We start from the raw sequence: 14,303 nt of genomic DNA on the forward strand, positions 1-14,303 counted from the left end.
CCCGGGGACTCTGGGCAAGATGTCTAACTTCTCCGTGTCTCTGAAGCGAGCTGTTATTCTTATGGAAGAATCAGTTTTAGAATTCTTTAACATGATGCTTTTACTGGCACCTTTTATCATTCATGCAGGCATCTTTGATAAGGGGTGGAATCCATTTCTTTTGAGTGAACTGTTTATTCCTTTCATGGGCTTCCCTGGTGGCCCACATGAGAAAGAACCTGCCTGCAATGCAGGAGAATCTGGGTTTGATCCTGGGAGTTGGGAAGATCCCCTGGAGGAGTGCCTGGCAACCCACTCCAGTATTCTTGCCCAGAGAATCCCATGGACAGAGGAGCCTGGCCGGCTATAGTCCATGGTGTTGCAAAGAGTCAGGGCTGAGCGACTAACACTCACACACACTTATTCCTTTCATATTAATTAGTCTGTGTTTGGCTTGAGGCACAGGCTTGGCTTGGAGGAATTTGCTGGCTTCCATGGATTGCTTTATTAAGAGCTAAATATCAGAGGAAATGCAGGCTCACTCGTGAATGGCTTTCGAGCTTGGCCAGAGCAAATGACCCATTACTGACCAGTTTATTAATAACAGACGTCATTACTCATTTGCATTTCCCATTTTCCCACAATGACGTCTCAGTCCATCTTCTGGATGAGCTTCCTGAGGACTTTTCTGTCTATAAACTGGCTTCAACCTTGATTCATCCTAGAGAATACATTTCCAGTATAAGGGGGTTAGAAGTAACAGGGCTGGTCCTGGACCCTTGTCCCCATGACTCCTTTTGGCATTTCCTAACAAAGCAGTGTGCCTTATGACTCCTGAGGGAAACTGTGTGCGTAAGCAGTGGCAATAAATTATTTATAAAACACTCTTGGAATTACCTCCACGCTCCTCTCTACCCTGTTGTTAAAAAAAGTTCCCCTCCTCCCCAAATGCCATGTCCTCCATGTTGTATGTTTGTATGTTATTTCCTTTATTCACTCATTCACAATTGTATAGCTGGGATTCACTTTTTAAACCCGTCTGTATCTCCCCGGTGTCCTCAGGACAAAAGCCAACCATACTGGCCTGCTTGTGCTGATGTGACAAAATTCCACAGCCTGGGTGCTTAAGCCACAGAAGTGGTTGTCTTGCAGTTCTGGAGGCCAGGACACCAGCCCAATTGGATCAGGGCCTGCTCTGACCATTTATTAAAATGACCTCATTTTAATTTAATTACCTCTTTAAAGGCTGTATCTCCAAATGCCTTACATTCTGAGGTACTGGGGGTTAGGGCTTCACCATGCAAAGCTGGGGAAACAGAATTCAACCTGCAACACCAGCCTTTTAAACATGCCATGCAAAGCCATCTGTCTTCTGCTCCTCACATTTGTTGCCTTGGTTTTCACCACGGTCTGTCTCCATGATGTCTGCCGTGCAGTGTCTCAGGTGAACAGGAGGGAGCATCACCTGATACAGATCAGAACTCACAGATGAAGGGGCCATGGGGTGGGTGCACTGTTTCTTAGCATCCCAAGGAGAGGCCAGCTCGGCTTATAGTGGAGCTGGACACACCATGGGGCTGTGCCCCAGACAAGGGATGCCTCTCCATTCTGCCGTCTCTTTTGCTGCGGACTGGGGACAAATACTTTAGAATCAAGTACCAAGCCGTTCGAGCTTACTGTGCTTACATTTTAGTGGGCTGTGGGGAAAAGCCAGATGCCCAGCCCTGGTGGCCTCAGTGGCTGCCCCCCCAGGCCCAGGAGAAGTTGAAATTAGGTGGTGACTTGTGATTCTGGCTGATTCATTGCCATATGTATTAGTCAATGTTCTCCAGAAAGACAGAGCTAATAAGAGGTGTACAGAGAGAGATAGAGATAGAATTATTTAAGTAATTAACTCACATGATGATGGAGGCTGCCAAGTCCAAAATCTGCAGGATAGGCTGTCAGGCGAGAGATGCAGGAAGTTGCTGATATTGCTGTTCAAGGTTAAAGGCCATCTGCTGCAGAACTCCCTCTGTTTGAGGAAGGTCAGACTTTTGTTCTATTGAGGTCTTCAACTGATTGGATGAGGCCCACCCACATTATGGAGAGCAATCTGCTTTACTCAAAGTACGCTTGTTTAAATTCATCACAAATTAATTTTGTCTAAAAGCAGCTGGTGGTAAAGAACCTGCCTGTCAAGGTAGGAGGTGCTGGAGATGTGAATTCGGTCCCTGGGTTGGGAAGATGCCCTGGAGGAGGGCATGGCAACCCACTCCAGTATTCTTGCCTGGAGAATCCCATGGACAGAGGACCCTGGTGGGTTACAGTCCATAGGGTTTCAGAGAGTTGGACGTGACTGGAGTGACTTAGCAGTCATGCAAGCAGAAGCACCTACACACACAGAATCCTGTTTGACCATATACCTGGTCATGGCATCATGACCCAGCCAGGCTGACACATAGAATTCACCATCACATCAAACAATTGTGAACTTGTTCCTGGGCTCCTTGGTGGGCCACTTCTGCACATCTCTTCAGCTTTCTCTGTTCTTACCTTCATAATGTGTATGAATAATGACAATGATCACAATGGCGGTGGTGGTGGTTTAGTCGCTGAGTTGTGTCCAACTCTTGCAACCCCATGGACTGTAGCCTGCCAGACTCCTCTGTCCATGGGATTTTCCATTCAAGAGTACTGGAGTGGGTTGCCATTTCCTTCTTCCACAATCACAATAATAATCAATAATTTAGTAAGTACTTATCACATAACCCTCAAAATCACCCACCAAGATAGGCACACTCTTACCCCCATTTTACAGATGAGGAAGTTGAGAGCACTACTAACATACATGTTCCATCTCTCTGTGTTTGCAGAGGGACTGTGCCTTCTCCTGGCAATGCACTTCTTTCCACCTCCTCCCACACTTCCATCATCATGAAGCCAACCCTTGTTGATTGAGAAACAAGGAATGTTCAAATGCAGCCTCTTCCAGAATGCCTTCTCCTAATCACATGTCCTGGTTAGGATCCCTCTTTTCAGGTCCCTTAGCCCCATGTGCTCACCTGTCTCATAGCACTGCTCTTTCTGAAGTAGTAATTATCCATTCCTCCAACTAGCTAGCCAGCCAGCCACAGAGGTCACCTAGTTGTGCTAGGCACTGTTCAAGTCACTAAGGAGGGAGCAGTGAATAAAAGAGAGAAAAAGCCCTGTTACCATGGGATTTACACCATAGCAAGGGAAACAGACAAAAGGAAAACAAACCAAGAAGCATGTTTGGTGATGGGAGCTGGCCAGGATGATGGAGGAAACGAGGAGGGAGGACAGGGACTGAGGAGGGATTGGTTCATTCACAGACGGAGGTCAGGGATGGCTTTTGGGATAAGGTGACTCATGGGCAGAGCCTGAAGGCGGTGAGGAACCAAGACTGTACATATGGGAAAAAGCATGGTAGACAGGAATGGCACAGAGGCCAGGGTAAGAAGCGAGCTGGGAGGAGAGTAACAGGTAGAAGTAAAGGGGAGCTGGGGCCATGCCATCTGGGGCCCAGTGACCTGAAGTGAGGTACTTTGTCTTCACTCTGAGTACTGTTTGTTTATCCCATCAAATCTTGAGTTCTTAAAGCCATGTCATATCTTCATGGTTAGCACAGTGCCAGGACCATGGCAGGCATTTATCAAATGTTTATGGACTGAAATACTCATCCAAATGAGTATTTTCACAAAGCTAACTTTTGATCACTTTAATGAGGCTCCATTGATCACAGCCCACATGGACTTTCTGTGCCATGAAAAATCATCGTATAGTTTGTATATCAGACGAGGATGTTCTCAGGAGTGAGAAATAGAAAATCTGCTCTTAGAGTGGCTTCAACAAAGAGGGTTTATTTTCTCATATAACAAGAGATTTGAAGGTAGGTGGCACCATGGTGACAGTTTCAGTATCTCTGAGACTCTTGTAGCCTCATGATCACAAGTGGCTGCTGCAGCTCCAGATGTTACATATGTGCTCAAGGTAGAAAGAATAAAAGTGGTGCAGAGGAGAAAATTGGAACCATCTGTAGCCATTCCCTTTTATGCAGAAAGCTCAAGGTAGAAAGGAGGATAAAAGTGGGGAAGAGGAGAAAATTGAAACCATCTGTAGCTATTCCCTTTTATGCAGAAAGCAAAAACAGAAGTCAAAAACCAAAAAGCAAACTTGAAAGTCAGAAACAGGCTAATATCTCACTGGTCAGAACTATGGCTACTTCTGGCTGCAAGTGAGTATTTAATAGATCACACTGCCTCCTTGAGGAAAATTGTCCTATTATAAAGGAAGAAGAGAGAGGATGCAGTTAGGTGGTTAACAATCATTGTCTGTCAAAGACAATCTTCTTGTCAGATAAGGATATTTGAACAATGGTGCCGAGCGTGACCACTCCCCTTTAGTGACCTTATTTAAGCCTGATTTTTTTCACTTTTCCCCAATTTAGCTTCCCCCCCCCCCCCGCCCCAGATTCTTGCTCCTGCAAGCATAACCAGTGTCTTTAAATGTTACCCTACAGCTGTACATCAATCAACAGGATTTTCTAAGTGCACTCAAGCTGAGGATGGGGTGGGCAGCACAGCAAAGGTCAACTGAGTCATGTAAGAAGGAGTATCCAGGCTGGTCCACAGAAGGGCAGCGCCAGCTTTTGCCCCTGCACAGCCCTGGGTTCCCAGCACAGCTCTGGTTTCTCTGATTCTGGGGTCATCTGTTTTTCCAGAGCCAGGGTTGCCTCAGCTGAAGAATGGGGTTCACAGTCCTGACCATCAAGGTCACTGAGGATGCAGCCAGACAAGGACTTGCCTGAAGAATCCAGCAAAGTGATTCTCAGCTGGCCTGCATGTCAGATTCCCCTGGGAATCTTTTTACAAAATACACCATCCCTGGACCCTCGCAGACCTCTGGGGGTGCTGCAGACTGAGGTCATCGGTGCTGTGAATGAGCAGTCCGCTGGGGACTACTGGATGCTGGTGTGATGGAGAGTCTCAACACCCATCGGTCCCCCTTCTCTGCCAAACTGGGATCAGTTCCCAGATTTCTGACGCACAGTATGCTGGCTGCATGCCTTTCTTATGGCAAATCGCCTGAAATCCATGCTCACTAGCATTTATTTATTTGCCCCAATAATTTGTAATTAATAAATGCTAAATCAATTCCTAACTGAATTAGACTAATGAGGGTTGTTAACTGCCAGTCAGCAGCTGGAGTGGTTCTGGCCAAACTGCATGTAGTCTGCCTCATTAATTGTGGTTTCTGGTGGAAGGGGGTCTGTGCTGCCCTGCTGAGGAGTGCTGGGGCCAACTGGGGCCCACCTCCTCTGTTTGGAAGTTTCCCAGGATCCGAGCAGAGCGGACTGTTGGTGAGGAGGGCTGACGTTCCCTCTGGAACACCTGTCCTGAGCCCAGGAGGCTGAGATGCTCAACCCCTCCTTGTCAACCTCCCCTCCTTATCTGGTACCCAGAGTCAGACATCCAAGCCCCATGCAGCTCATGAGCTCTGCTTTGAAAGCTTGAATTCGAATCCCATTTTGAAGAGTCTCCCCTAGGTCCTGAGCTGTCTCTGAGCTGCAGTGAGTGTCAACTTCCCCCCTTCCCCCGGGAGGTGAGAGCCATCTCTCGGCACCTTTGCCCACCATCAGTCATACCAATGAGACCTGGGGACAGGGTAGGGGGGACAGGGGGTCTTCCTCTCACATGGGTATTGCCCGGACCCCATGGAATCACAGCTTCAGCTTTTCAAGATGATGCGGCTGACTGGACTACAGGGCTCCTAGCCCTGGCAGAGGTCGTGTCTGCTCCACACCTTTTCTGAGAAGACAAATGGAGAGTGACAGAGATGGGAAACCCTGATTAGTAGAATGATCCGCCCACCATGTGTCTGCCTGCAGATGTGGGTCTCAGGGCTGTAGAAGGGTCTCAGATCCCTGCGAACCTGGGCCCCACAGGGCTTTTGTATAGCACACCTTTGCCTCCTGTGGTTTTAAGTTAGCTGGTAAAATTTGTGGGCCTTCAACCTCATGCCACTAAAGACCCTCTTGATGAAAGTGAAAGAGGAGAATGAAAAAGCTGACTTGAAACTCAACCTTTAAAAAGCTAAGATCATAATATCCAGCCCCATCACTTCATGGCAAATAGATGGGGAAACAATGGAAACAGTGACAGATTTCCTTTTCTTGGGCTCCAAAATCACTGTGGATGGTGACTGCAGCCTTGAAATTAAAAGACGCTTGCTCCTTGGAAGGAAAACCTAGACAAACCTACGTAGCGTATTAAAAAGCAGAGGCATCATTTTGCCAACAAAAGGGCATATAGTCAGAGCTATGGTTTTTCCAGCAGTCATGTATAGATGTGAGAGTTGGACCATAAAGAAGGCTGAGTGCTGAAGAATAGATGCTTTTGAACTGTGGTGTTGGAAAAGACTCTTGAGAGTACCTTGGACTGCGAGGAGATCCAACCAGTCAATCCTAAAGGAAACCAACCATGAATATTCATAGGAAGGACTGATGATAAAGCTGAAGCTCCAATACTTTGGCTACCTGATGCAAACTGCTGACTCACTGGAAGAAGACTCAGCTGCTGGGAAAGAGTGAAGGCAGGAGGAGAAGGGGGTGACGAGAAGATGAGATGTTTGGATGGTATCACCGACTCTACAGACATGAGTTTGAACAAACTCAAGGAGATAGCAAAGGCCAGGGAAGCCTGGCGTGCTGCGGGGGTCACAAAGAGTCAGACACGCCCGAGCAACTGAACAGCAGCAACTTCATGCCACTGATTGTACTGCCTGGAAAAACACCCATTTGGAGGTTTCATGAAATGTGCTCTTTAAGACATTAAGATTCAGGTGACATTTATCATCCCCCCGATGCAGCCAGGCTCTCCCACATCCTCAGTCTCATGTAGTGTCATCCCAGTGGGGCAGGGTGGGCTTTGATAACTCAGTTCAGACAGATGCTGAGACAGAAGCTCAGAAAGGCAGCAAGAACCAAAGTGGGAATCGGAATTCAGGCTTCTCCCCATCATCTTTTTTTTTCTATTTTTTGTTTTAATGGGCTCTGCTAGGTCTTTGTTGCTGAGCAGGCTTTCCCCTAGTTGCAGCGAGTTGGTGCTACTCTAGTTGTGGGGCACACTCTTCTCATTGCAGAGGCTTCTCTTATTGCGGAGCACCAGCTCTGGAGTGTAGGGGCTTCAGTTGTTGCGGTTCCTGGGCTCTAGAGCACAGGCTCAGTAGTTGTGGCACACAGACTTAGTTGCTCCTTGGCATGTGGGGTCTTCCTGAACCAAGGATCGAACCCAGATCTCCTGCATTGGCAGATGGATTCTATACCACTGAGCCACCAGGAAAAGCCCTTTCCCCACCGTCTTGTATCTGCCTCAAATTCATAGCCCGTTGGGGCTGAAAGGGTCCCGAGTTCCAATAGAAGAGCAACGTGGGCTGCCTGGAGAAAACCCTGAACTCCCAGGCCGCCAACCACATCCCTGGTGTGGTCTATCACAGCCCTGTTTCCTGGGAGGAGCATCGTTAGTGAAGAGCACCGGCTAGAGGGGCAGAGAGCCTGAGTTTGAGTCCCAAGGTGTGAAGAAGGTCTAAAACCTTTCTGTGCATCTCTTCCATTATCTGTCAAGTGAGGCTGATAAGAGTAATTACTGTCCTGAGTTGAATAGTGTCACCCCCACCCCCAAATGTACATGATGTAGCTGCTAGCAAGGGCTTCCCTTGTAGCTCAGTCGGTAAAGAATCTGCCTGCAGTGCAGGAGACCCCGGTTCGATCCCTGGGTTGGGAAGATCCCCTGGAGAAGGAAATGGCAACCCATGGAAAATCTCATAGACAGAGGAGCCTGGTGGGCTGCAGTCCATGGGGTCGCAAAGAGTCGGGCACGACTGAGCAACTAACACTTACTGACTTACTTAGCTGCTAGCAAGGGGCATCCAGGGTTGGTAACAACCTTCAGAAATTAGAAGAGGCCGAGCAAGATTCTCTCTGAGAGCCTGCAGAGGGTGCGGCCCTGCCAGCACTTTAATTTGGAGCTTCTGGCCTCCAGAACTGTGAGATGGTAAATGTCTCCTGTGTTGAGGCCCCCAATCTGTGGGCCTTTGATGTGGCAACCTGGGGAAAGGAAGGCAAAACCCCATCAGGATGTTGGGAACACGGTACCTGTTCTTCCTGCTAATTTTTTCCGGTGACACTGTACTCCTTGCTGGGTGTCCTAAGGCTCCGTGTCCCCTTTATATCTTTCCTTTTCCTTGAAAGTCTCTTCTTTTGACTTTGCCATCTTGCCAGCCTTTCATGACTCCCCTCTGGCATTAGTGCCTCCAGACAGCCTTCTCTGACAGCAGGTCACCCCCTCCCACCGCAGCCCCTTGTGAGTTAGGGAGCTGCTCAAAAGTCAGACTGTTGTGGATTTGACACTGAGAAGCTTGTTGAACTCTAATTAGCACACTCGGCTGCAGTTTCCTTGCAGTTGAAGGAGGTTGTGCTATTTAGTCACTAAGCCGTGTCTGACTCTTTGCGACCCCTTGGACTATAGCCCACCAGGCTCCTCTGTCCATGGGATTCTCCAGGCAAGAATTCTGGAGTGGGCTGCCATGTCCTACTCCAGGGGAGGGCTTCCCTGATAGTTCAGTTGGTAAAGAATTTGCCTGCCATGCAGGAGACCCCGGTTTGATTCCTGGGTTGAGAAGATCCGTTGGAGAAGGGATAGGCTACCCACACCAGTATTCTTGGGCTTCCCCTTGTGGCTCAGCTGGTAAAGAATCCACCTGCAATGCAGGAGACTGGGGTTCGATCCCTGAGTTGGGAAGATCCTGTGGAGAAGGGAAAGGCTCCCCACTCCAGTATTCTGGCCTGGAGAATTCCATGGACTGTATAGTCCATGGGATCTCAAAGAGTCAGACAGGACTGAACGACTTACAGTTTCACTCCAGGGGATATTTCCAGATCAGGGATCAAGCCCATGTCTCCTGCACTGGCGGGCAGATTCTTTGCCACTGAGTCACCAAGGAATCCCTATATGGACAGTGTGAATACCTGATCAGCAGGTGAACCTCTTTCAGCTCTTCCATGGTGCCAATGTGGAGGGACTGTGGCATAGCCAGCGCTGTTCCCGCACCAGGATTTCAGAACCGGGCCTTGAACCCAGGAGTGGGGAGGCAGTGAGGGGCTGCCCTTTTTGTTCCTTTGAAGTGTCGGTCTGAACGTTCTCCCCTCTGACTCACTCAGGTGTGCATCGTGCAGAAGCGAGACACCAAGAAGATGTACGCGATGAAGTACATGAACAAGCAGAAGTGCATCGAGAGGGACGAGGTGCGGAACGTCTTCCGGGAACTCCAGATCATGCAGGGCCTGGAGCATCCTTTCCTGGTCAACCTTTGGTGAGTGAGTCCCTCCAGGGCTGCTGTGAATGCCTCACGGTGCAGCCAAATGCAAGCATGGCTCTGCCGCAGGAATCCCGCATTGTTCAGAGAGGAAATGGAATTTTCTGGGTTCAGATGTTCCTTTGAATATTCCGCTGAGTAGGCTTTCCAATGACTGTTGTGTAGAGTACATTTTCTGATGAAATCATTAAGCACATGCTTAATTTTCATTCTATTCTCTTACCTGGTGAATCGGAATTGAAATTGATTGGGAAGAGAAGGTTGTTGTATGTTTGAGAACACAGGTAAAATGTTTTAAGAGGATGCCAAGTGGGAGTCTTCTAAGGGAATTTATTGAAAATCACCCCCATGATGTTGATGGCAAGAAGGACTTCTGGGAGCTGATGTTTTACTCCACTCTGGATGGCTGCCTGGTGATTCTGACTTCTGAATCTGGCCCACAGGGCCCAGTTCCATGAATGTTCTGAAACTCTCTCCACTGCGCTGCTGGCTTTTGTCTCTGCTTTGTGTCCTGGATTTGCCACTTTGCCGGTGGTTTCCCTGCCTCTGTGCCTTTGCCTGTGAAGTCTCCTCTCTCTGAGATTTCCACCTCCCCGTCTTCCCAGCTTCCTCCTACCAAATGCCTCGGATGGGCATTTCTGTGGGGAAATGTCATCTATTAGAGGCTGGTAACAAGTGTGTGTCTGTCATATCTCCAGCCACACAAGTACTTCAGTTATTTTGGGGGAAATAAAACCGCTTCATGTTTTCATTGCTACGCAAGAGAATTTTTGTAATTTATTTTTTATTGAGGGGACATTTGGTTTATTAACACTATGTTGGTTTCATGTGCACCACCTTATATTTCTGTATCCACTCCAGTGTGCTCATCACCAAAAATTAAACGTCCATTCGTCACCATACAGTTGATCCCCTTTGATTTCACACTCCCGACCCTGCCCCTTTCCCTCTGATAATCACTCTGGTCTCAGTGTGTATGTGTTTGTTTTTGATTATCTGGTTTGTTCATGTATTTTCTGTTTGTTTTTTATATGCCACACGTGAGTAAAATCATATAGTGTTTGTCTTTCTCCATCTGATCTATTTCTCTTACCACAATTCCCTCAAAGTCCATCCATGTTGTTGCAAATGGCAAAATTTCATCTGTATTTTTATGGCAGAGTAGTAATCAGTTATATATGTGTGTGTGTGTGTGTGTGTGTGTGTGTATATATACATACACACCACATCTTCTCCATTCATTCATCTGTTGATGGGTTGTTAAGTTATTACCATATCTTGGCTATGATAACATAGTTTTACAAATATCTTTTTTTTTAAAATTTATTTATTTATTTTTTCAGTGGGTTTTGTCATACATTGACATGGATCAGCAATAGATTTACACGTATTCCCCATCCCAATCCCCCCTCCCACCTCCCTCTCCACCCGATTCCTCTGGGTCTTCCCAGTGCACCAGCCCCGAGCACTTGTCTCATGCATCCCACCTGGGCTGGTGACCTGTTTCACCATAGATAATATACATGCTGTTCTTTCGCAACATCCCACCCTCACCTTCTCCCACAGAGTTCAAAAGTCTGTTCTGTACTTCTGTGTCTCTTTTTCTGTTTTGCATATAGGGTTGTCATTACCATCTTTCTAAATTCCATATATATGTGTTAGTATGCTGTAATGTTCTTTATCTTTCTGGCTTACTTCACTCTGTAACAAATATCTTTTGAATGAATAATTTTGTGTTCTTTGGAAAAATACCCAGGAATGGGGTAGCTGGATCATATGGTAGTTATATTTTTAATTTTTTGAGGAACCTCCAGACTATTTGCACAGTGGCTGCACCATTTCTGATCAGAAAAGCAGTATAGGTTCATTGCAAAATGCAGAAAATGATGTACATAAGAAGGCAGTAGCGCTTCCTCAGTGACACAGTGGTAAAGAATCCACCTGCCACTGCAAGAGACGTGGACTTGATCCCTGGGTCAGGAAGATCCCCTGGAGAAGGAAATGGCAGCCCACTCCAGTATTCTTGCCTGGAAAACCCCACGGACAGAGGAGTCTGGTGGGCTACAGTCCATGGGGTTGCAAAGAGTCAGACAGGATTTAGAAAGTAAACAACAACAACAAAAAGGAAATACTTATCTAGAATCCTACCACCACCAGGTTGCATTCTGGTGTCTAATTCTTTTTTTATAGTAAGTCCCTACATATGAATGAATATCTTTCCTAGAATGCATTCGTAAGTCCAGTTTGTTCATAAGTTCAACAAAGTCAGCCTCAGTACCCAACTAACACAATCAGCTGTATGACAGTGTACATAGGTTTTATTTTTAATTTTTTAAATTTTTTTCATTTATTTTTATTAGTTGGAGGCTAATTACTTTACAGTGTTGTAGTGGTTTTTGCCATATTGACATGAATCAGCCATGGATTTACATGTGTTCCCCATCCCGATCCCCCTTCCTGCCTCCCTCCCCATCCCATCCCTCTGGGTCTTCCCAGTGCACCAGCCCTGAGCACTTGTCTCATGCATCCAACCTGGGCTGGTGATCTGTTTCATCCTTGATAGTATATTTGTTTCAATGCTGTTCTCTCTGAACATCCCACCCTCGCCTTCTCCCACAGAGTCCCAAAGTCTGCTCTGTACATCTGTGTTTCTTTTTCTGTTTTGCATATTGGGTTATCATTACCATCTTTTTAAATTCCATATATATGTGTTAGTATACTGTATTGGTCTTTATCTTTCTGGCTTACTTCACTCTGTATAATGGGCTCCAGTTTCATCCATCTCATTAGAACTGATTCAAATGAATTCTTTTTAATGGCTGAGTAATATTCCATGGTGTATATGTACCACAGCCTCCTTATCCATTCATCTGCTGATGGGCATCTAGGTTGCTTCCATGTCCTGGCTATTATAAACAGTGCTGCGATGAACATCGGGGTGCACGTGTCTCTTTCAGATCTGGTTTCCTCGGTGTGTTGTAATAGGTTTTAAAGTACTTTTCACACATTATTTCTTAAAAACAACACAAAAGTAAAGAACACATTTTTAATCTTATAGTGCCATCTTGAAAATGTAGTAGTATAGGACAATAGCTGGCATACAGGGGCTGGCATTGAGTGAATTGTACCCATTTTACAGATGGGGTAATTGAGTCCCACCACTAGTAGATGGACGAGATGGGACTTGAATCCAGACAGTCTGACTTCGTGGCCCACACTTGCAGCCCTTCTACCATGGCTGCTGTTAGAAGGCCCTGGCCCTTCCCTTCTTTGCCCACCGCTCCCCCTTCCTCCCTGCACGGAGCGCCTCCTGTGAGGCTTCTGTTTGGCTGCTCTGTCACCCTGCTAGCAGGGAGCGTGGTGTGGAATTGCTTGTCAGGCTCATAAGGACGTCATGGCTTTGAATTAATTACACGTCAGCTTTTTATCTCATTACACGGAGGGTGAATTACCACGGCCTTGGAGTGCCTGACTGCGCCCCTTCTCATTCCTCTCTTTTGCTGACATGCTCTATAACTGGCAGAGGCAAAGACCAGGCACTGATTAGTTTTCACGACAGTTTGCCCTCTGGAGGATGAATGATGGGTGCTTCCAAGCCTGTGACGATCCAGGTTGAGTTGTCAAGTGCAATATTTTCACCTGTTCTGAAGCAAAGCTGTGCTGCTCTCCGGGGCTTCAGACAACTGGAGCAAAGGAAAAAGGTGATGAAAAATCCCACCCCAAACAGAGGAGTCGTGCAGTAGTGGGAGCCCTGGAGAGGCAGGGCGTGGGAGCGGAGGGGAGGGGAGAGATGAGGCGGACAGTTCCAACACTCAGGCTCTGGGGTCCGATCTCCCAGGTTCTAATGACAGCTCTGCCTCTTGTAGGTGAAGAGGTTGCTATGGACTGAATTGTATTTCCTCCCCACCCTCCCCCCCCACACAAAAATTCGTATATTGATACCCTAACTCTCAGTGTGACTATATCTGGAGATAGGACCTTTCGATGGCTATTAAGGTTAAATGAGGTCATTAGGGTGGAGCCCTAATCCAATGTGATCTTTCCTTGTCTGCTTCCCTGGTGGCTCAGATGGTAAAGAATCTGTCTGCAATGCAGGAGACCTGAGTTCGATCCCTGGGTTGGGAAGAGCCCCTGGAGAAGGGAATAGCAACCCATTCTAGTATTCTTGCCTGGAGAATTCCATGGACAGAGGAGCCTGGCAGACTACAGTCCATGGGGGTCACAAAGAGTTGGACATGACTAAGCAACTACCACCATTAATCCAAAAGGATGGTAGCCTTGTAAGAAGATGGAGAAAGTTCGAGTCTCTGCCATGTGTGGACAGAGCAGGAAGGGGGCTGTCTGCAAACCAAGAAGAGAGCCCTCACTGGAACACGACTATGCCTGCATCCTGATCTCAGACCCTGATCTTGGGCTTCCGACCTCCAGAATTGTGCGGGAATACACTTCTACTGCTTCAGTCTCCCAGGTGGTGGTGGTTTTGTTATGGCAGCCTGGGCAGACTAATACAGATGCCTTGAGAGTGATTTGAGTCTCCCTCTGTGTCTCCATTGCCTTCTTTGGAAAAGTGAAAAGGTGATCACATCATAGGGTTGCTGTAAAGACCAAACAGGGCAGTATTAATACATACAAGCATCCCCACAGTCCTGGACTTGAGGTGGCTGCTGGGTCAGGGACCTGCTGTTGGTAGGATTAGCACTTGTCCTTCACGTCAGCTTTGGGCAGGCTGGACCAATTCTCTCCTCATCCAGCAGTGAACATGAGGACATGCTTGCTGACTGTTAGAAGATGGGTTGAGTTTTTAGTTTTAAAGACTATTGTCTCGATAAATGGTAGGGGGGAGGTAGTTTGTATGTATTTTCAGACTGTAGTTTCAAAATCCAATTCTACTTACCAGATTGACTATATTTACTAGACTGTGAAATGTTCTATTTACAGCTGGGCAGGTG

General features: G+C 47.1%; 1 protein-coding gene across 3 annotated transcripts in view; it reads left to right on the forward strand.

The window, feature by feature from the left end:
* STK32B (serine/threonine kinase 32B) overlaps positions 1-14,303 on the forward strand; it is a 373,746-nt gene that overhangs the window by 108,971 nt on the left and 250,472 nt on the right. For all 3 annotated transcript variants that reach the window (XM_043906203.1, XM_043906205.1, XM_043906206.1), the window contains exon 3: positions 9,200-9,351. In XM_043906203.1, coding sequence (XP_043762138.1) covers positions 9,200-9,351 — 152 coding nt within the window. The remainder of the gene's footprint in view (positions 1-9,199; positions 9,352-14,303) is intronic.

This window comes from Cervus elaphus, chromosome 6 (genome assembly GCF_910594005.1).
Source record: "Cervus elaphus chromosome 6, mCerEla1.1, whole genome shotgun sequence".
Classification (NCBI taxonomy): domain Eukaryota; kingdom Metazoa; phylum Chordata; class Mammalia; order Artiodactyla; family Cervidae; genus Cervus; species Cervus elaphus.